This window comes from Microcaecilia unicolor, chromosome 8, assembly GCF_901765095.1.
Source record: "Microcaecilia unicolor chromosome 8, aMicUni1.1, whole genome shotgun sequence".
Taxonomy (NCBI): domain Eukaryota; kingdom Metazoa; phylum Chordata; class Amphibia; order Gymnophiona; family Siphonopidae; genus Microcaecilia; species Microcaecilia unicolor.
The window spans coordinates 14,077,275-14,100,685 of NC_044038.1; the positions used below are offsets into that span (position 1 = coordinate 14,077,275).

At 44.9% G+C, this 23,411-nt stretch overlaps 1 protein-coding gene across 1 annotated transcript in view; it reads right to left on the minus strand.

The window, feature by feature from the left end:
• Positions 1–23,411, minus strand: part of SDK1 (sidekick cell adhesion molecule 1) — a 734,579-nt gene that overhangs the window by 125,104 nt on the left and 586,064 nt on the right. The window contains exon 30 of the mRNA XM_030212035.1: positions 7,221–7,422. Coding sequence (XP_030067895.1) covers positions 7,221–7,422 — 202 coding nt within the window. The remainder of the gene's footprint in view (positions 1–7,220; positions 7,423–23,411) is intronic.

Genomic DNA, 23,411 nt, shown 5'->3' on the forward strand with positions numbered 1-23,411 from the left:
GAGTCCTTGCAGAAATAGGAAGTTGCGTCAGCGGAGGGCGGGACAGATAGAGCAAGGGAAGGCCCAACGTTCCACATTTCTTTTACGTGCAGGGCAGGCGCGAGGCGCTGCGTCTCGCCTCGGATTCCAATATTCTTTTTAAAGGTAGGGTGTGGGAGCTGGTTGGGGGTGTCGATGTGCCGAGGGGGGGGGGGGGAGCTGGCAGGGAGCAACCCCCCTGAGCTGACACCCGGGGCGGACCGCCCCTCCCGCCCCCTTTTGCTACGCCACTGAGCGCGGGGTACAAATGTAACAAAAATAAAATAAAAATAAATGTAATTCAACTTTTCTGAGTCAAGGCAAAAAAAAGGAAGAATTCTCTTTGTTCAGAACTTATCTAGTTAAATTGATTATTCCTGATCCTGAGATATTGAAAACTGATGTGTCAGCTGAATGTTCTGCGATTACATTATGCAGTAAAGGGCATGATCACACTATTTCTAAATTACAGAAAATAAGAGGATGATGAATGCTTTTCTATATATTTACATTTTGACAGTGTAAATTAGGTAGCTTATTTTCACTTATAGCAAGTAACTTGTTAAAGGTCTTATTTATTTACTTATTCTGTTTCTAATTGCAAAACTCGAAAGCAGATCAGTGCAAATGAGGATCTTACATTTAATTAAACAACTGGAATCACCAAACACCCCACTGCTGTAATTCCCTATGGCACTCCATTTTCTGCTCTCTGGGTTATCCAATTTATAACTACAAATACCATATGTACTTGAATAGAAGCCCATCCGAATATAAGCCGATAACATTTTTCCCTTTAAAAAAGGGGGTGGGAGGGGGGAATTGTTTAGGCTTATATTCAATTATTCCTCTCCTGCAGGGACCAGTATTTCTCTCCCTCTTCTCTGTTCCCCCTCCTCTTGCAGTGACTGATACTTCTGTCATCCCCCCCCACGAAGTGACTGGCATTTCTCTTACCAGCAAGCCTTGAAGTAACTGCAAGCAGGGCCAGTACCTTAAGCATTTATGCAAGCTTGGGAGCTGGTAAGTCTTGAGAATGCACAGATGCTCAAGGACCCGACTGGCCCTGCTTGCAGTTACTTCCGCGTCTATCAGCATCAGCGTCCAGGCTTGCCAGTAAGAGAAATGCTGTTCACTTCAGGGTGGGGGAGGGGGAAACAAAGACATGCGGGATACCACATGAGTGGGAGGAGGGGAGAGAGACGTACCAACTCGACTATAAGATCAGATCCCAATTGTGGGGCTTTGTTTTAAGCCCCAAATTCTCGTCATATAGTCGAGTATGTACGGTAAGCAATATGAAGCCAACTAGTACTTGGCAGTTGCTATGGGGTCCTTTACTGTCTTCTTTTCACATTTGGGGTTTGACTGTATGCTTCGCTGCTCACGTATGCCTATAAGTTTTACCTTATATTTCATGAGAAACACTTCCCGCAGATTCTATATAGCACGCTTAGAGATCCGCACCAAAAATCCAAGCGTATTCTATAACAGCGGAAAATCAACAAAGCAGATCGTAATGAGAAAATTGCAATTTATAAATGAATATTAAAAATTATGTATAAAACAGCCCGACACAGGCCATGTTTCGCCCAGCAGGGCTGCTTCAGGGGCTACAAAACAAATAAAATGACGTTTAAAAACATAATGCAGATATAACAAAAAATAGTAATTTGTAAAAATTATTATATACACATTACAAATATATGTGTTTATATATTGTATATCAATTACATAAAGTAAATATAACATGAAATGAATATAACACAAATATCCCACACATATAAAAAATGACTAAAAATATATAATAATGGTGTACGTTTGCATATTTTATACTAATTATATAAAATAAATATAAAATAAAAAAGTGTACATAACTGTTTTTTGTATCAATTTTTAAATAAAAAAGAGCAATGTAATTAATTTATCATAAATAAGAAACCATTTCACAAATATTTGTGAAATGGTTTCTTATTTATGATTTATATTTATTTTATATTTATTTTATATAATTAGTATAAAATATGCAAACGTACACCATTATTATATATTTTTAGTCATTTTTTATATGTGTGGGATATTTGTGTTATATTCATTTCATGTTATATTTACTTTATGTAATTGATATACAATATATAAACACATATATTTGTAATGTGTATATAATAATTTTTACAAATTACTATTTTTTGTTATATCTGCATTATGTTTTTAAACGTCATTTTATTTGTTTTGTAGCCCCTGAAGCAGCCCTGCTGGGCGAAACATGGCCTGTGTCGGGCTGTTTTATACATAATTTTTAATATTCATTAATAAATTACAATTTTCTCATTACGATCTGCTTTGTTGATTTTCCGTCTTGGAGTTTGCAGACCGTCTGCCCTTTTGCTTTCTTGCACCTATTCTATAAGAGTGTACATAACATAACTGGCTTAACAAACTAATCAGCCTTGATAATAGCTCTTAACAAGCAATAATGCGCACTGACTGGCAATAATTAGAATTTACGCGCACAACTCTCTAAGCGCATTCTGTAATGCAGTATGCCTAAGTTCTAACACAGAGGCCCTCTTACTAATCCACGTAAGGCTCTACCGCCCAGCTACCGCGTGGATCCAGTGGCAAGTTCATTTCTGGCGCGTGTCCAATATGCCCATTCGAAAAATCATTTTTATTTTTGGACGTGCATATCGGACACGTGCCAAGTGGCATTTGGTGCGCGTAGGTCATTACCACCCGGTTACCACATAAGACTTTATCGCTAGGTCAATGGCTGGCGGTAAAGTCGCAGACCCAAAATGGATGCGCGGCAATTTTGATTTTGCCGCATATCTATTTTCGCAAAAAAATTTTTTTAAAGGCCTTGCTTACAGGTGCGCTGAAAAATGGACTGGCGCGCGCCCAAAACCTGAGCCTACACTACTGCAAGCCATTTTTCAGCGCACCTTAATAAAAGGACCCTTAAGTTTAGTCGAATGAGATACAGTCCTCCATAATCCGGAAATCAACAAAACAGTGCTGATGCCTTCCTGCCCAATATAAATGATGAGTGACATAACAACGTCATGATGACGTTTTCTTTAAAGTGTCGTGTGGGTAGAAGAAGAGTGGGATTTTTTCACAACATTCAACATTAGTTATAAATTTCTCATCTAAAAACTATGAAAAGCAATGAGTGAGTCTGAAAGTGAAACATGACATGCATAAATATGTGTGAGTCTGCAGTGCGGTCTAAAAGATGAACGTTCTTCAAGTAAGCTAAGTGCATAGTATTGCTCTCTTTTAAACGAGTTGTAATGTGATTCTGCATAAATATACTGAAAATGAGATCCTAAATATTGAACTATAACATATAAAAAGTTTAAAAATCATATAAAAGGAAAATATGAAAACCAGCAACTTTGTGTTCTGATACTAGCAACTAGGCATATAATGCAACAGTTAATTGATCAATAAAAACACAATGAAACATGTATGGAATATAAGTATCAAATTAATGATTAAAACATGCATGTGCAGACATCATTTAGAACCATAATCCATTCCATAAAAATTAAATGTGAATATTGGTAAGATAATCAATGTCTCATGATCTACATATAGATCATTACAATAATAAAAGAAAGTATTAGTATTAAAATAGAATAATGAACATCCTTATTTATTTATCTTCTGCATTTATATCCCACATTTTCCCACCTCTTTGCAGGCTCAATGTGGCTTACAAATACCGTAGTGGCGATCGCCCATTTCCGGAATAAGAAATACAGAAGAATGTTCCAATCTCAGTATATAGAGTACACAGTAAATTAGAATAAAATCGATAATCAATACATTTCAGGTGCTGAACTCAAGGGTAGTGAAAAGCGTTGCATAACAAGGTATTTGAATGGTGAAAAAACGTGTACTTATGAAGGGTGCAACAGAGTTCCATTGATCTTCTTTATTTAGACTAAAAAACAGATAAATCAATTTCATTGTTTAGACCTGCTGGGGAGACAGAGTCCATCTCAAAAATACAACGTTGTTCTTTCTGTGACAAAAGTGAGTCCACGTCACCTCCACGCCATGGTGTTTTAACCACTTGACAAACAAAAAAAATCTTACATCAGAGAAAGAATGTGAGAAATCCATGCAATGTTGCACGAGTGGAACAGTTAAGTTATTTCTCCTTACATTGTTACTATGTTCTATCATACATGTGTTCAGTTTCCTTTTTGTTTTTCCCACATACAGTAATGAACATGGGCAGATCACAATATAAACCACTTGTTCTGTATTACAGTCCGATTGATGTTTTAACAGAAATGTCTTGCCAGTGCGTGGAAGCTTGAATTCTCTAATACTCATTGATGAAGAGCAAACAGAACAGGCACCACATGGTCGATAGCCAACAACCATGTTTATTTGCATGACAGGGTCTTGTTTTGCTGAAGAAGAAAAATTCCTTTGATGTTTTTTCTGCGGGTGTATGCTACTGTCACTTTCTTATTCTGAATGCATCAATGGCCTTCAAGGATATGCCAATTACGGTTCAATATCTTCTTAATATCGCTTGATAAACTGGAAAATCTCAAACTGCATACAATATCTGGCAAGCGCCCTATTGGTGCATGGTACAAGCAATGCTTCTCTGTCAGCTGCTCTTGCTTTACAGAGACCTTTACTAATGCAATGTGGTGGATACAATTTATCCTTACACTGGCTTAGACTGCGATTCAAACTCCTCAAAATGACTACATGGAGGGGCATAATTGAAGGGGGCGCCAAGTTTTCCTGAGGGCGTCCTCGCAGGACGTTCCCACGAATGGGCGGGGAAACCCGTATTATCGAAACAAGATGGGCGGCCATCTTTCATTTTGATAATAAGGTCAGGGACACCCAAATCTCAACATTTAGGTCAACCTTAGAGATGGTCGTCCCCGATCTTCAGCGATAATGGAAACCAAGGACGCCCATCTCAGAACCGACCAAATCCAAGCCATTTGGTCGTGGGAGGAGCCAGCATTCGTAGTGCACTGGTCCCCATGACATGACAGGACACCAACCGGGCACCCTAGGGGGCACTGCAGTGGACTTCAGAAAAAGCTCCCAGGTGCATAGCTCCCTTACCTTGTGTGCTGAGCCCCCCAAAACCAACTCCCCACAACTGTACACCACTACCATAGCCCTTAGGGATGAAGAGAGGCACCTAGATGTGGGTACAGTGGGTTTGTGGTGAGTTTTGGAGGGCTCACATTTACCACCACAAGTTTAACAGGTAGGGGGGGTGAGCCTGGGTTGGCCTGCCTGTAGTGCACTGCAGTACCCACTGAAACTGCTCCAGGGACAGGCATACTGCAGTCATGGAGCTGGGTATGATATTTGAGGCTGGCAAAGAGGCTGGAAAAAATATTTAAAAAATTTTTTTTAGAGTGGAAGGGGGTTAGTGACAACTGGGGGAGTAGGGGGAGGTCATCCCTGATTCCATCCGGTGGTCACCTGGTTTTAGGGCACATTTATGTGGCTTGGTCATAAAAAAAAAGGACCAAGTAAAGTCAGCCAAGTGTTCGTCAGGGATGCCCTTCTTTTTTACATTCTCGGCCGAGGACGCTCATGTGTTAAGCACACCCCAGTCCCGCCTTTGCTATGCTTCCGCACGCCCCCATGAACTTTGGTCGTCCCCACGATGGAAAGCAGTTGAGGACGCCCAAAATCGGCTTTCGATTATGCCAATTTGGCGACCCTGGGAGAAGGACGCCCATCTCCCGATTTGTGTTGAAAGATGGTCGCCCTTCTGTTTCGAAAATAAGCCTGATAGTCTCCTTCCGGATTATGGAGGACTTTTTCACATTCAACCAAGAGCAGAGGACTAAACTTAGTGTGTATTGTGCAGGAGGTGTCTCTGTTTTGTGTATCAGATTCTCACAACCAGAATTGTTCGAAAATAACCCACTGACCCCTGACGCAGGCGCTATGTGCCAAAACATGACCCATGTCGAGTCACTAATACAAGATTGATTTTCAAGCTATCTTATTAAAAGATCTGTGTTCCTCTTTTGAAGACTCTTAGTGCTTTCTTTTTGCTGTTTTGGACTTTGTCTTTTACTTCATACACTCTCTGTGTGTGCTTTTGTTCCTCAGAGTTCAGCCCTCTCTGCATTGTTATTCAATGTGTATATGTCATCTTTTGGCAAAGTTTTCGAACAGTTGAATGTGTCATTTTGGATCTATGCTGATGATATTCAGTTTTTCTTTCCAATACCGTGAATCTTGAAAACGGTAACAGAATTCAAACACGCGTGGGATAAACATAAAGGAATCCTATTCAGAAGGAACGGATCCTAAGGAGCTTAGCCGAGATTGGGTGGCAGAGCCAGCCGGTGGTGGGAGGCGAGGATAGTGCTGGGCAGACTTATACGGTCTGTGCCAGAGCCAGTGGTGGGAGGCGGGGCTGGTGGTTGGGAGGCAGGGATAGTGCTGGACAGACTTATACGGTCTGTGCCCTGAACAGGACAGGTACAAATCAAAGTAGGGTATACACAAAAAGTAGCACATATGAGTTTGTCTTGTTGGGCAGACTGGATAGACCATGCAGGTCTTTTTCTGCCGTCATTTACTATGTATGTAATACCGTGAATCTTGAGAGATTGAAAGATATTTTTAGTGTTTATATCGATGCTATCTCATGATTTGTCACTGAATTTTTTGAAGACTGAATTTATGTATATTGGAAAATATCTTGACTCTGTTACCTACAGTTTTAAGATATTATGGTACAGATATACAAATGAAATTTGTTATTCAAAATTTGGGTATAATGTTGGATTGTGAATTGAATCTGCAAGAATGCAGGACACAGATCATGCTATTTCTACTGCTTTTATTGAATTACGAGTATTCAGTAAACTAAAAGGAATGATACCAGTGTCTGAATATCACTGCTCTCCAGATAACTTTTTGGACAGTCCCCACCCTGTCCCTAACCATGCTCTGAACTAACAAAAAGATATGAATTGAAGTTAGCCATACAACCATGCAAATGTTTAATTTTAAAAAAAGGCGGCATCAGCACGGACTGCGTAAGCCTTTTTGAATAGGGTTTCTAAGTTCTGAATAATCGAATGGTCCTAGTGGAGAACATGTTAAAGTAATATAAATCTGAACCTGAATATTTCAAAATGTCTGTAAACATTATTCCTGTCAGAGCTATGTTGTTGTACCTTTCAACAAGGCAAGAGCTGGCTTCATGATTGATGGAAGAGGAGTAGGTTTGCCATTCTCCATCTGGTAGCTCTCGTATTTGTACTGTGAAGTATCGTACTGGAGATGATCCATCTCGGCCAGGAAACCAGTGCACTTTCAAGCTACGGGACTGCACCTCTGACTGCAAAACTGACAGATTCTTGGGAGCTGCTGGACGTTCTAGAAACAAATACAAGATGGCTGGCGTTACCATAGGAAGACAAAGTCTAGAAAAGATCTATGAGGAAGAAAGGAGAACTTTCTAGGTGGTAAAATATGTTTTTCACAGGATATTTTCTGCAATGGAAGAGTAAAAGAGTAATTTTATACAGGTTGCCTAGGTAGGAAATCCAAGTAGGTAGTTATTACTGGAATCTTTTAAAGACAAAATAATTGCCTACAGGGCCAATATTCAGTCTACAGCAGTCAACGTGCATTAGCTCTGTTATGTTGGTTCCAGACTATGGAATGCCCTACCTATACACCTTTGTTCAGAATCCTCCTACACCAAATCAAAGTCTTCTCTGAAAACTCACCTCTTCTCTCTAGCCTGTCCTGCTCACGCCTAGCTTTACTTTGTCTTCTCTAGCAACATATCATTGTTTTATTATAAACAGTGTGTTTTTACTAGCAAAAAAAGGTACCGGTACTAAAATGATAGGCCATCATTCAGGGGTAAGGTGATCACTGATAGGCCCATCCCACAATAGCCAGGCCCCCTGCAACCAAGTCACAGAATCTATGACAAATTAGAATTGTTGTGTAGAGCCTGAGATCTTTCATTAAAACTTAGGGTCCATGGGTCAATTTTAGCAGACAATGGAAAAGGTGTCGGTACTCAGTACCCCTAAGTACCCCCTCAAAAAAAAGCCCTGATTATAAACTTCTTTGAAGCCATAGTTTGGCATACAGCAGTATAATCAAGCCTTGTAAATTAAATAACTAAATGTTTATTAAGCCACAGACCACAAGAAGAATTAAGCTTGAATATGCAATGACGGTGCTGAATATCTGGGTTAGTTGCTGACCCAGAAGTTATGCAGGCGTTGGCCTGCTATCAGTGTTGGCACCAGCATAGGTAAGTGGGCAGGGATGGGGCTGCCGTTTAAGCAGTCCTAGCTTCTCAGTTAGCTATGTGAGCACCAGCTATGGATATGGCTGGTGACTGCATAACTGCTGGCTCCTCCTAGACTCTGCCCAAAGACCGCCCTGGCACTAACTACACATTGCAGTGGTGGTCAGATGGGATATTGTGGTACCGTGTGGTTAAATGCCAGCAAACATCCATGGTTGGCCTGCTGAGTAGGGTTCAAGTGAACAGGAATTCTCATGGCTGCTTAAACCCTATTGAATATTGATTCCTATCCGTCTTCACCAAACCTGCAATAATCATGGGTTGAAAGCACCTGTGTACATCTACACTTGCTCAGGAGTTGGTGTAAATGTATGCATGGGAAGCACATGCATATATACATATTTTATAAAATATATATATATATATATATATACAGTGAAACCTTGGTTTTCGTTGGCGTCGGTTTTCGTCAGTTTCGGATTTCGTTGATTTTTTCAACTAGAAATTTGTCTCGGTTTTCGTCGAAAAAGAAGGACGTCCATCTCCCAATTTGTATTGGAAGATGGATGTCCTCCCGATTTTGGGCATCCTCGTTAATTGCCTCGGTTTTAGTCGGTTTCGGATTTTGCCGATTTTTTTCGGACGGATTATCGACGAAAACCGAGGTTTCACTGTACTTCATTACTCCACGACCTGCTGAAACACTTGTCCTAAACCTGCCTACACTCAGGCCATGTAAATGGAGGCATAAACATGAAGCTGTATCTAGAACTGACTGGGTGCCAGGTGGAAAAATAAAGATGGCCCCCCCCCATAACACCAAGGTAGTGGGGCCCGAGTGGAGGAAAAATCTCTTCAGAGCTTCAGTAAACAAATATTGTGAAAAGCAAACACATTCCAGACCTATATAGAAAAACTGTTATAGTAATAGAAATGCAAGATATCAGAGATTACATAGTTCCCAAATTTGACATATTAATACATTCAAAAAAATACTTTTTTCCACTTTTGTTGTCTGAGCATTGTTTCAGTCTGTTTTTTCTTAAATCTCTTTCCAGGGTCTCCTGTCTTTTTGACATTTTTTCTCTCTATATACCCACCATCTATTTTTCCTCTGCATCCCTATCTGTCCTTTTTAGCATCTCCTCTCTAGGTCCAGGACCTGCATACTGATGTGATGGACCCGAGTATGACATTTGAGGCTGGCACAAAATATTTTTAAAGCTGTTTTTTGAGGGTGGGAGGGGATTAGTGACCACTGGGGGAGTAAGGGGAGGTGATCCCTGATTCTCTCCAGTGGTCATCTGGTCAGTTCAGGCACCTTTTTGTGCTTTGGTCATTAAGAAAAACAGGACCAGGTAAAGTCATCCAAGTGCTCGTCAGGGACGCCCTTTTTTCCCATTATGGGTCGAGGGCGCCCATGTGTTAGGCACACCCAAGTCCCGAATTCGCTACGCCTCCGACATGCCCCCGTGAACTTTGGTTGTCCCCCTGATGGAAAGCTGTTGGGGATGTCCAAAATCGGCTTTCGATTATACCGATTTGGGTGACCCTGTGAGAAGGATGCCCGTCTTCCGATTTGTGTCAAAAGATGGGCGTCCTTCTCTTTCGAAAATGAGCCTGATAGCCGTGCAGCTACTGGCACTTAATATTGGGCCAGTACCCGCATAACTATTTAAAAACCTCCTGATCCCCCTGCTGGCCTCTCAAATAGCCCCCTCCCTCCCTAGGCTGCGATATTCCAAGCCCCTCTCCTCCTCCCAAACAAGCTCCACCCCAGGCCAGTCTTCCAGGTAGTACGGGGGGGAGGATCTTTGGGGGCAAGAACGCAGCTCCCTCACTCCTACCCCTTGTGGATCTGCTTCAAAATGCGCTCCTGCCACCAAAGAAATCCCTCCCCGGACCATCAGGGAGACAGGTAGGCCCAGGGGATCCTACCTACACATCAGGGCTGGCTCGTTCCGGGGGAAGGGAGGGGCTTGGAATATCATGGCCCAGGGGAAGAGGATAGGAGGGAGGTAGGGCTGTTTGAGAGGCCAGGAGGGGGGGCATCAGGAAGATTTTAAAGAGTAAAAATAGTTACGAGGGCTCTGGATGGATATCGGCCGGGACCCGCATAAGCTTCAGCGGCAAGGGCTACCTAAATTAGCCCTGGATATACAGTGCTAGTGCCTGCATATGGCCCAGCACCAAATATCCAAGGCTTATCTAGCCGGCAATAGTCAGCGTTTAAAAAACCGCTGACTGTCGCCAGCTGAATATTGGGGGGTGATATATGTGCAAACCATGAATGACGCCCAACTCCACATCCATATACACATAAAAAAGTATATGTAGGACTGGTCCCTACGTACACTTTTATTAATGTATATGGCAGCAAATTTTACACAGCTGGCTTTCTACACGTAAAACTGGTTCTCCACATTCAAAACCTTTCAAAAATTGACCTCCTTCATAGCAGGATAGTACAGAGTAAGAAAGAGGGTCACAGGTGTAATGAGTCCATTAACTTCAACCTGTGCTTGGGGACTTTAACCACCCGGCTAACTGAGGAACTAGGGAGACAGACACAAATTTTTAGTGTCAAACTGCCACTGTGTACAATAACCCACTGCATAAAGTGCTTTTCTATTCCGATCCCCTGAGCCAGATAATACATTTCAAAACAGAAATGAAATCAAATTTTTATCATCTTGATCAGCCTTTAAAAGGAAATGATTAGATTAGCTTGAAGTGGAATTAATTCTGGATGTGTGTTTACTTCGATCTGCTTGTCTAAGGATGCCCTTGGAAATGAGATGCAGGAATGTCACCGTAGGCAAAGACAGGGAGGTGAGAGGGGATGGCTACAATATTTTCAAATAAAACAAGATCCCTTTATCTTTCTCGAATGAGACAATTCAGTTAATGGCATCGAATGGAGCTGAATCACTACAGTTATCATCAAGGCAAGGACTAAGGTGATTCTCTGTACTGGTTATTTTTCAAGCAGGTGCCACTTTGGCTCAAAAACTGCAGTGTGCCCTGGGCAATGGGTAGTCTGACCTTTAATGATGAATCCAGGCAAGCGCAATCAGAGAAACTAAAACAAAGACCAGCTTCTCTCATTCTCTCTCTCTTCATCTCAGCTCATCTCCTGCTAATCTCTTTCCTTCAACCCATCTTCATCCTGCATTCTCTCTTCCCCTCCCCTCCTGCTGATCTTCTTCACATAATCTTCCTCTGTTTTCCCTAACACATTCTCCTCCTGGCACATTCTTTCTCCCCAGCGACTCTACCCGTACATTTTCTTCCCCCGAGTGCATAGTCTCCCCCAACCCCATCGGACCCAGTCTTACCTCTACCCTCCATCTCCCAAACTTCACTGTTCTGTCCCTATTCTTATCGAATCTGAGCCAGCTCTTTCACTATTTTTTTTTACTTCCACCTCAATTTCTCCAGAGGCTTGCTGCTGGCTTGCAACAGATACTCTGTTTTCATCTGACACCAGCACTTCTTCTGAGTTCAGCTGCTGTATGTGCTATTTGAATTCCCATATTGTTCCAATAGCCTAGCGAGAACCGTGTGAGATATTGCCCACTAAGCGGCTTAAATTCATTGAGAGCGGTGCTAGAAGAAAACAGATGATTTGATCTGGATGTGGCACTGGCAGAAAGCCTCCAAGGAAAGATGGGAGAGGATTTATTGAGGTGAGTGTCAGGGGCTGAACTTAGGGTCCCCTGGCCCTTACAATGAGGAACACTGGGGTAAAACACCACTTTCCATATCCCTGAACAATAACATTCCCATGTATAGAGGGCAAACAGATTCCGCCGGTTAGAAACGGTAATCTCCCTGCCTCTACTGTGTGACTTCTAAAGGACTAATGGCTAGTTCAAATAAATAAATAAATAAATAAATAAATAAAGCTCATGCTGTTACTAGAACAGGGCTTCTTAACCAGTGGTGCTCACATCTGCAAAGAGTGTGGGAAAAGGTCAAATGGGTGCGGAGAAGGATCTTGAAATCTGAAGCAATGCATTGAAACTTTCTAGACAGAGTGAAGGCCGTTATTAGGGCAGTGATTGGTAGTATAACTGTGCACTACTGTTACTTTAGCGATATGTGGTTTAGGATGGGGGTGTGAAGGTTCCATTGATCAATTAAAGGGGTACAGAAACAAAAAAAAAAAAGTTAAGAATCCCTGTTATAGAAAGAACTTCTGGTCAGTAACAGCAGTAGGAGGCAGGGGCGTAGCCAGACTTCGGCAGGAGGGGGGTCCAGAGCCCGAGGTGAGGGGGCACATTTTAGTACACACACACCCCCGGCGCCGCTGACCCCCCCTCCGCCATTGCCGACTTTGCCCCCCTCCTGCCACCGACCCTCTTGACCCCACTCCCGCCGCTTTACGTGAAGGACGTCAGAAACAGAAGGAAGCCTTTTGCGAGAAGAGGACCTCAGCTGGCGGGGGTTGGGGTCCCCCGCCAGCAAAGGCAGGCGACGGCGGGTTGGCGGCGGGAGGGGGGATCCATGGCCAAATCTACGGGAGCCCAGGCCCCCCCCAAGGCCCACATACTACTACTACTACTACTATTTAACATTTCTAAAGTGCTACCAGGGTTGCGCAGCGCTGTACAATTAACAAAGAAGGACAGTCCCTGCTCAAAGGAGCTTACAATCTAAAGGACACAATGTCAAGTTGGGACAGTCTAGATTTGCTGAAAGCGACATTGAAGAGGTGGGCTTTGAGCAAGGATTTGAAGATGGGCAGGGAGGGGGCATGGCGTATGGGCTCAGGGAGTTTATTCCAAGCATGGGGTGAGGCGAGGCAGGAGGTAGGAGGAGACACCATGGAGGGAAATTGAAGAGGGAATAAAAAACCCCAGTCCAAGGGAAGGGCCGTGTCTTTGGTTTTCTGCTCCCCTGGCCACTGCACCATAAATACAAGGACAAGCTTGTGACGAACACAGCCAGTGCATAGGGGAAGGAAGGAAGAGGGGAGATAAGTGGCAAAACCTATGAAGCTGCTGGGCTGAGTACAAGGAGAATTTGGAACAGGGATCAGATCTCCACACTACCTTCAAGAGGAGAAATTAAGGAAAGGAGCAATGGGAGAACCATCTATCCAGGAGTGTCTCTGAGCCAGAGAACCCAGTAGGGTGTTCCCAGTAAGGAAGAAAGACTCTACCAGGACTGTGTATCTGAAGGCTGAAAGAGCTCAGCTTCCTGAGGGAAAATATCCAAGTACCTTACAGCAACCCCTTCTCGATCTGAATCCCAGAAAGAGAGTAAGAACCAGTAACAGCTTCTCTATAGCAAACTTCTAATGAACCTGAGGGTCAGCTAACTTCTGTCGAAGTAACGTAAGCATTGCTGTTTTCATACCACCCTTTGGACAAAAGTTTATACTGAATACTGTAAATAGTTCCTCAAAGAAGTGGTTTGTTCATATTTTGCATCACTCAAGTTGAGTAAATATTTGGTTGGAGTTTACAAATGCCGGCCTGGACTTCCTTATTGGGTGACAGTAGTGTGGTGTGTGTGCAGCTTTGCTGGTCCTGACCCTGAGCTCCATAAACAATCCTAAAAACTATTTTTAGTAACCTGCCTGTGTTCATTGGGCCAAAAAGGGGTTCATGTGTCTAAGGAATGCTTCCACTTCACTTGACCATGTGCTGACAGCTTGGTGATATGGAAGTGACCCTCATGAAGTCGTATGAATGCAGACAACTGGTCTTTTTAAAGTACCTCTGTGGCCCTTTTACTAAGGTGCGCTGAAAAATGGCCTGCGGTAGTGTAGACACGTGTTTGGGTGCATAAAGAATCATTTTTCAGCACACCTGTAAAGATTGCATTTTTAAAATTTTTGCCGAAAATGGACATCCGGCAAAATGAAAATTGCCACGCGTCCATTTTGGGTCTCAGACCTTACCGCCAGCCATTGACTTAGCGGTATGGTCTCACGCTGTAATGGTCTACATGCGTAGAATGATGATTATTGCCTGGTTTCTGCCACACACCACAAAATAAAAAATTTCCGGCGTGCATAGCGGACGCGCGTCAAAAATGAAATTACCGCAAGGGCCACGTGGTAGCCGGGCAGTAACTCAAAATTGACATGTGTTGGATGCATGTAGGTGCCTATCCTGCTTATAATCGAAAGAGAAAAACGCCTATATTGTGACCAAATCGGGAGATAGACGTTTATCTCACAAAAACGAATAAAGCGGTATAATCGAAAGCCGAATTTGGACGTTTTCAACTGCACTCCGTCGCGGATGCGGACAAAGTTGATGGGGGCGTGTCGAAGGCGTGGTGAAGGCAGAACTGGGGTGTGGTTATCGGCCGATCAGAGATGGGCGCCTTTCGCCGATAATGAGAAAAAAATATGCGTTTTTAGCGAGAATTTAGGGCACGTTTCCTGGACCCTGTTTTTCCACGAATAAGGCCCCAAAAAGTGCCCTAAATGACCAGATGACCACTGGAGGGAATCGGGGATGACCTCCCCTGATTCCCCCAGTGGTCACAAACCCCCTCCCACCACAAAATATGCCGTTTCACAACTTTTTATTTTCACCCTCAAATCTCATACCCACCTCCCTGGCAGCAGTATGCAGGTCACTGGAGCAGTTATTAGGGGGTGCAGTGGACTTCAGGCAGGTGGACCCAGGCCCATCCCCCCCCCACCCACCTGTTACACTTGTGCTGGTAAATGGGAGCCCTCCAAACCGCCCCCCAAACCCACTGTACCCACATGTAGATGCCCCCTTCACCCCTTAGGGCTATAGTAATGGTGTAGACTTGTGGGCAGTGGCTTTTGAGGGGGATTTGGGGGGCTCAACACCCAAGGGAAGGGTGCTATGCATCTGGGAGCTGTTTTACCTTTTTTTTTTTTTTTGTAAAAGTGCCCCCTAGGGTGCCCGGTTGGTGTCCTGGCACGTGAGGGCGACCAGTGCAGTACGAATCCTGGCCCCTCCCACGAGGCACTTTCAGTTTCCATTATCACTGAAAAACAAAAACGCCCAGCTCAAAAAAAGATAAACGCTCATGTTTTTCGAACATACGGTTTGGTCCGCCCCTTCACAGACCCGTTCTCGGAGATAAACGCCCATGGAGATAGGCGTTTCCGTTCGATTATGCCCCTCCATGTGGCTTAGTAAAAGTGCCCCTAAGTACAGTGTGATGTTCAGGGTAAAATCCTATATAATAATTCTCACCTCCAATGTTGTGACTTGCCTGGGACCGTGGCTCATTCCGAGTTGGTCTGCTAGGCTCCGTAGATCAGGCTGACATCACCGTAGCCATTATGATGTCAACTTCAGAACCCGGGAGAAAAAAAAAACATGCCTCACAGCTGATCCATGTCCAGAGGAGGGTCGCTGGACATGGGTGGCTGGAGGGGGGCAGGGGAGAGAGGAGGGTCGCTGGAGGGGAGGCAGAGGAGAGAGGAGGTTCACTGGACATGGGTGGCTGCAGTGGGCGCAGGGGGAGAGGAGGGTCAATGGACATGGGTGGCAGGATGGGGGGGGCAGGGGAGAGAGGAGGTTTGCTGGACATGGGTGGCTGCAGTGGGCGCAGGGGGAGAGAAGGGTAGCTGGACATGGGTGGCTGCAGGGGGAGAGGAGGGTCGCTGGACATGGGTGGCTGTAGGAGAGCCGAGGAAAACCTTGCTAGCGCCCGTTTCATTTGTGTCAGAAACGAGCCTTTTTTTACTAGTTTTAAAATGAATCAATATTTAAATGTGTTAGCAGCCCCAGCTTAATGTTTTCTGTTTTATCTGTAATGCTTGTAGTTTTGCAAACCTCTCGGATAAGATTTTACTGGATGTGTGGCCTATAAATTTTATAAATACATAAACAAAATAATAATGCTACATTAAGTGGAAAACTGTCACACTAATATGAAGGTTTTAAATGTCAGACAAATTTATGCCATTTTCAAATGAGATGAAGTCAAGTTTTCCTCAATTAAAAATTCCTTTAGAACTGGAATAGGCTGGGTTTTTTTTTTAAATTAATAGATATTTCTTATCTGATTAAATAAAACATGATCACTTTTACTGATTTTGGTATGGAGCCAACTAATGAGCATTTGTTTTTGGATATTCTTTATCCAAAGGAATAAAAATCAGTTTTCTGTCTGGTTTACCCCTGCTTTCACCCTGCACAAGCCTCTCTTGTCAGTTTGCCGCTTGTACATAAGGGACTCATTTTCAAAGCACTTAGGGCCCCCTTTTACATAGCGGCAGTTAAACCCAACGTGGGCTTACTGCTCGCTACAAAAGGAACTATCGCTGGGTGGTAGTTCCCACCCCCAGCGCCGTCATAACTGGTGCTAAAAAAATATATTTATTTTTATAGTGCCGGTGCGTACCTGGCGGTAATCGGGCAGAAAAGCTACGAGGATGGTATGGGATTTGTGTTACAAGACGTATGAGGAGAGACTTGCGGACCTGAACATGTATACCCTGGAGGAAAAGAGGAACAGGGGTGATATGATACAGACGTTCAAATATTTGAAAGGTATTAATCCGCAAGCAAACCTTTTCCGGAGATGGGTAGGCGGTAGAACGAGAGGGCATGAAATGAGATTGAAGGGGGGCAGACTCAAGAAGAATGTCGGGAAGTATTTTTTCACGGAGAGGGTGGTGGATGCTTGGAATGCCCTCCCGCGGGAGGTGGTGGAGATGAAAACGGTAACGGAATTCAAACATGCGTGGGATAAACATAAAGGAATCCTGTGCAGAAGGAAGGGATCCTCAGGAGCTTAGCCTAGAATGGGTGGCAGAGCTGGTGGTTGGGAGGCGGGGCTAGTGCTGGGCAGACTTATACGGTCTGTGCCAGGGCTGGTGGTTGGGAGGAGGGGCTAGTGCTGGGCAGACTTATACGGTCTGTGCCGGGGCTGGTGGTTGGGAGGCGGGACTAGTGCTGGGCAGACTTATACGGTCTTTTACTTCATACGGTCTTTTACTTCATACACTCTCTGTGTGTGGGAGGTGATCCCTGATTCTCTCCAGTGGTCATCTGGTCAGTTCAGGCACCTTTTTGTGCTTTGGTCATTAAGAAAAACAGGACCAGGTAAAGTCATCCAAGTGCTCGTCAGGGACGCCCTTTTTTCCCATTATGGGTCGAGGGCGCCCATGTGTTAGGCACACCCAAGTCCCGAATTCGCTACGCCTCCGACATGCCCCCGTGAACTTTGGTTGTCCCCCTGATGGAAAGCTGTTGGGGATGTCCAAAATCGGCTTTCGATTATACCGATTTGGGTGACCCTGTGAGAAGGATGCCCGTCTTCCGATTTGTGTCAAAAGATGGGCGTCCTTCTCTTTCGAAAATGAGCCTGATAGCCGTGCAGCTACTGGCACTTAATATTGGGCCAGTACCCGCATAACTATTTAAAAACCTCCTGATCCCCCTGCTGGCCTCTCAAATAGCCCCCTCCCTCCCTAGGCTGCGATATTCCAAGCCCCTCTCCTCCTCCCAAACAAGCTCCACCCCAGGCCAGTCTTCCAGGTAGTACGGGGGGGAGGATCTTTGGGGGCAAGAACGCAGCTCCCTCACTCCTACCCCTTGTGGATCTGCTTCAAAATGCGCTCCTGCCACCAAAGAAATCCCTCCCCGGACCATCAGGGAGACAGGTAGGCCCAGGGGATCCTACCTACACATCAGGGCTGGCTCGTTCCGGGGGAAGGGAGGGGCTTGGAATATCATGGCCCAGGGGAAGAGGATAGGAGGGAGGTAGGGCTGTTTGAGAGGCCAGGAGGGGGGGCATCAGGAAGATTTTAAAGAGTAAAAATAGTTACGAGGGCTCTGGATGGATATCGGCCGGGACCCGCATAAGCTTCAGCGGCAAGGGCTACCTAAATTAGCCCTGGATATACAGTGCTAGTGCCTGCATATGGCCCAGCACCAAATATCCAAGGCTTATCTAGCCGGCAATAGTCAGCGTTTAAAAAACCGCTGACTGTCGCCAGCTGAATATTGGGGGGTGATATATGTGCAAACCATGAATGACGCCCAACTCCACATCCATATACACATAAAAAAGTATATGTAGGACTGGTCCCTACGTACACTTTTATTAATGTATATGGCAGCAAATTTTACACAGCTGGCTTTCTACACGTAAAACTGGTTCTCCACATTCAAAACCTTTCAAAAATTGACCTCCTTCATAGCAGGATAGTACAGAGTAAGAAAGAGGGTCACAGGTGTAATGAGTCCATTAACTTCAACCTGTGCTTGGGGACTTTAACCACCCGGCTAACTGAGGAACTAGGGAGACAGACACAAATTTTTAGTGTCAAACTGCCACTGTGTACAATAACCCACTGCATAAAGTGCTTTTCTATTCCGATCCCCTGAGCCAGATAATACATTTCAAAACAGAAATGAAATCAAATTTTTATCATCTTGATCAGCCTTTAAAAGGAAATGATTAGATTAGCTTGAAGTGGAATTAATTCTGGATGTGTGTTTACTTCGATCTGCTTGTCTAAGGATGCCCTTGGAAATGAGATGCAGGAATGTCACCGTAGGCAAAGACAGGGAGGTGAGAGGGGATGGCTACAATATTTTCAAATAAAACAAGATCCCTTTATCTTTCTCGAATGAGACAATTCAGTTAATGGCATCGAATGGAGCTGAATCACTACAGTTATCATCAAGGCAAGGACTAAGGTGATTCTCTGTACTGGTTATTTTTCAAGCAGGTGCCACTTTGGCTCAAAACTGCAGTGTGCCCTGGGCAATGGGTAGTCTGACCTTTAATGATGAATCCAGGCAAGCGCAATCAGAGAAACTAAAACAAAGACCAGCTTCTCTCATTCTCTCTCTCTTCATCTCAGCTCATCTCCTGCTAATCTCTTTCCTTCAACCCATCTTCATCCTGCATTCTCTCTTCCCCTCCCCTCCTGCTGATCTTCTTCACATAATCTTCCTCTGTTTTCCCTAACACATTCTCCTCCTGGCACATTCTTTCTCCCCAGCGACTCTACCCGTACATTTTCTTCCCCCGAGTGCATAGTCTCCCCCAACCCCATCGGACCCAGTCTTACCTCTACCCTCCATCTCCCAAACTTCACTGTTCTGTCCCTATTCTTATCGAATCTGAGCCAGCTCTTTCACTATTTTTTTTTACTTCCACCTCAATTTCTCCAGAGGCTTGCTGCTGGCTTGCAACAGATACTCTGTTTTCATCTGACACCAGCACTTCTTCTGAGTTCAGCTGCTGTATGTGCTATTTGAATTCCCATATTGTTCCAATAGCCTAGCGAGAACCGTGTGAGATATTGCCCACTAAGCGGCTTAAATTCATTGAGAGCGGTGCTAGAAGAAAACAGATGATTTGATCTGGATGTGGCACTGGCAGAAAGCCTCCAAGGAAAGATGGGAGAGGATTTATTGAGGTGAGTGTCAGGGGCTGAACTTAGGGTCCCCTGGCCCTTACAATGAGGAACACTGGGGTAAAACACCACTTTCCATATCCCTGAACAATAACATTCCCATGTATAGAGGGCAAACAGATTCCGCCGGTTAGAAACGGTAATCTCCCTGCCTCTACTGTGTGACTTCTAAAGGACTAATGGCTAGTTCAAATAAATAAATAAATAAATAAATAAATAAAGCTCATGCTGTTACTAGAACAGGGCTTCTTAACCAGTGGTGCTCACATCTGCAAAGAGTGTGGGAAAAGGTCAAATGGGTGCGGAGAAGGATCTTGAAATCTGAAGCAATGCATTGAAACTTTCTAGACAGAGTGAAGGCCGTTATTAGGGCAGTGATTGGTAGTATAACTGTGCACTACTGTTACTTTAGCGATATGTGGTTTAGGATGGGGGTGTGAAGGTTCCATTGATCAATTAAAGGGGTACAGAAACAAAAAAAAAAAAGTTAAGAATCCCTGTTATAGAAAGAACTTCTGGTCAGTAACAGCAGTAGGAGGCAGGGGCGTAGCCAGACTTCGGCAGGAGGGGGGTCCAGAGCCCGAGGTGAGGGGGCACATTTTAGTACACACACACCCCCGGCGCCGCTGACCCCCCCTCCGCCATTGCCGACTTTGCCCCCCTCCTGCCACCGACCCTCTTGACCCCACTCCCGCCGCTTTACGTGAAGGACGTCAGAAACAGAAGGAAGCCTTTTGCGAGAAGAGGACCTCAGCTGGCGGGGGTTGGGGTCCCCCGCCAGCAAAGGCAGGCGACGGCGGGTTGGCGGCGGGAGGGGGGATCCATGGCCAAATCTACGGGAGCCCAGGCCCCCCCCAAGGCCCACATACTACTACTACTACTACTATTTAACATTTCTAAAGTGCTACCAGGGTTGCGCAGCGCTGTACAATTAACAAAGAAGGACAGTCCCTGCTCAAAGGAGCTTACAATCTAAAGGACACAATGTCAAGTTGGGACAGTCTAGATTTGCTGAAAGCGACATTGAAGAGGTGGGCTTTGAGCAAGGATTTGAAGATGGGCAGGGAGGGGGCATGGCGTATGGGCTCAGGGAGTTTATTCCAAGCATGGGGTGAGGCGAGGCAGGAGGTAGGAGGAGACACCATGGAGGGAAATTGAAGAGGGAATAAAAAACCCCAGTCCAAGGGAAGGGCCGTGTCTTTGGTTTTCTGCTCCCCTGGCCACTGCACCATAAATACAAGGACAAGCTTGTGACGAACACAGCCAGTGCATAGGGGAAGGAAGGAAGAGGGGAGATAAGTGGCAAAACCTATGAAGCTGCTGGGCTGAGTACAAGGAGAATTTGGAACAGGGATCAGATCTCCACACTACCTTCAAGAGGAGAAATTAAGGAAAGGAGCAATGGGAGAACCATCTATCCAGGAGTGTCTCTGAGCCAGAGAACCCAGTAGGGTGTTCCCAGTAAGGAAGAAAGACTCTACCAGGACTGTGTATCTGAAGGCTGAAAGAGCTCAGCTTCCTGAGGGAAAATATCCAAGTACCTTACAGCAACCCCTTCTCGATCTGAATCCCAGAAAGAGAGTAAGAACCAGTAACAGCTTCTCTATAGCAAACTTCTAATGAACCTGAGGGTCAGCTAACTTCTGTCGAAGTAACGTAAGCATTGCTGTTTTCATACCACCCTTTGGACAAAAGTTTATACTGAATACTGTAAATAGTTCCTCAAAGAAGTGGTTTGTTCATATTTTGCATCACTCAAGTTGAGTAAATATTTGGTTGGAGTTTACAAATGCCGGCCTGGACTTCCTTATTGGGTGACAGTAGTGTGGTGTGTGTGCAGCTTTGCTGGTCCTGACCCTGAGCTCCATAAACAATCCTAAAAACTATTTTTAGTAACCTGCCTGTGTTCATTGGGCCAAAAAGGGGTTCATGTGTCTAAGGAATGCTTCCACTTCACTTGACCATGTGCTGACAGCTTGGTGATATGGAAGTGACCCTCATGAAGTCGTATGAATGCAGACAACTGGTCTTTTTAAAGTACCTCTGTGGCCCTTTTACTAAGGTGCGCTGAAAAATGGCCTGCGGTAGTGTAGACACGTGTTTGGGTGCATAAAGAATCATTTTTCAGCACACCTGTAAAGATTGCATTTTTAAAATTTTTGCCGAAAATGGACATCCGGCAAAATGAAAATTGCCACGCGTCCATTTTGGGTCTCAGACCTTACCGCCAGCCATTGACTTAGCGGTATGGTCTCACGCTGTAATGGTCTACATGCGTAGAATGATGATTATTGCCTGGTTTCTGCCACACACCACAAAATAAAAAATTTCCGGCGTGCATAGCGGACGCGCGTCAAAAATGAAATTACCGCAAGGGCCACGTGGTAGCCGGGCAGTAACTCAAAATTGACATGTGTTGGATGCATGTAGGTGCCTATCCTGCTTATAATCGAAAGAGAAAAACGCCTATATTGTGACCAAATCGGGAGATAGACGTTTATCTCACAAAAACGAATAAAGCGGTATAATCGAAAGCCGAATTTGGACGTTTTCAACTGCACTCCGTCGCGGATGCGGACAAAGTTGATGGGGGCGTGTCGAAGGCGTGGTGAAGGCAGAACTGGGGTGTGGTTATCGGCCGATCAGAGATGGGCGCCTTTCGCCGATAATGAGAAAAAAATATGCGTTTTTAGCGAGAATTTAGGGCACGTTTCCTGGACCCTGTTTTTCCACGAATAAGGCCCCAAAAAGTGCCCTAAATGACCAGATGACCACTGGAGGGAATCGGGGATGACCTCCCCTGATTCCCCCAGTGGTCACAAACCCCCTCCCACCACAAAATATGCCGTTTCACAACTTTTTATTTTCACCCTCAAATCTCATACCCACCTCCCTGGCAGCAGTATGCAGGTCACTGGAGCAGTTATTAGGGGGTGCAGTGGACTTCAGGCAGGTGGACCCAGGCCCATCCCCCCCCCACCCACCTGTTACACTTGTGCTGGTAAATGGGAGCCCTCCAAACCGCCCCCCAAACCCACTGTACCCACATGTAGATGCCCCCTTCACCCCTTAGGGCTATAGTAATGGTGTAGACTTGTGGGCAGTGGCTTTTGAGGGGGATTTGGGGGGCTCAACACCCAAGGGAAGGGTGCTATGCATCTGGGAGCTGTTTTACCTTTTTTTTTTTTTTTGTAAAAGTGCCCCCTAGGGTGCCCGGTTGGTGTCCTGGCACGTGAGGGCGACCAGTGCAGTACGAATCCTGGCCCCTCCCACGAGGCACTTTCAGTTTCCATTATCACTGAAAAACAAAAACGCCCAGCTCAAAAAAAGATAAACGCTCATGTTTTTCGAACATACGGTTTGGTCCGCCCCTTCACAGACCCGTTCTCGGAGATAAACGCCCATGGAGATAGGCGTTTCCGTTCGATTATGCCCCTCCATGTGGCTTAGTAAAAGTGCCCCTAAGTACAGTGTGATGTTCAGGGTAAAATCCTATATAATAATTCTCACCTCCAATGTTGTGACTTGCCTGGGACCGTGGCTCATTCCGAGTTGGTCTGCTAGGCTCCGTAGATCAGGCTGACATCACCGTAGCCATTATGATGTCAACTTCAGAACCCGGGAGAAAAAAAAAACATGCCTCACAGCTGATCCATGTCCAGAGGAGGGTCGCTGGACATGGGTGGCTGGAGGGGGGCAGGGGAGAGAGGA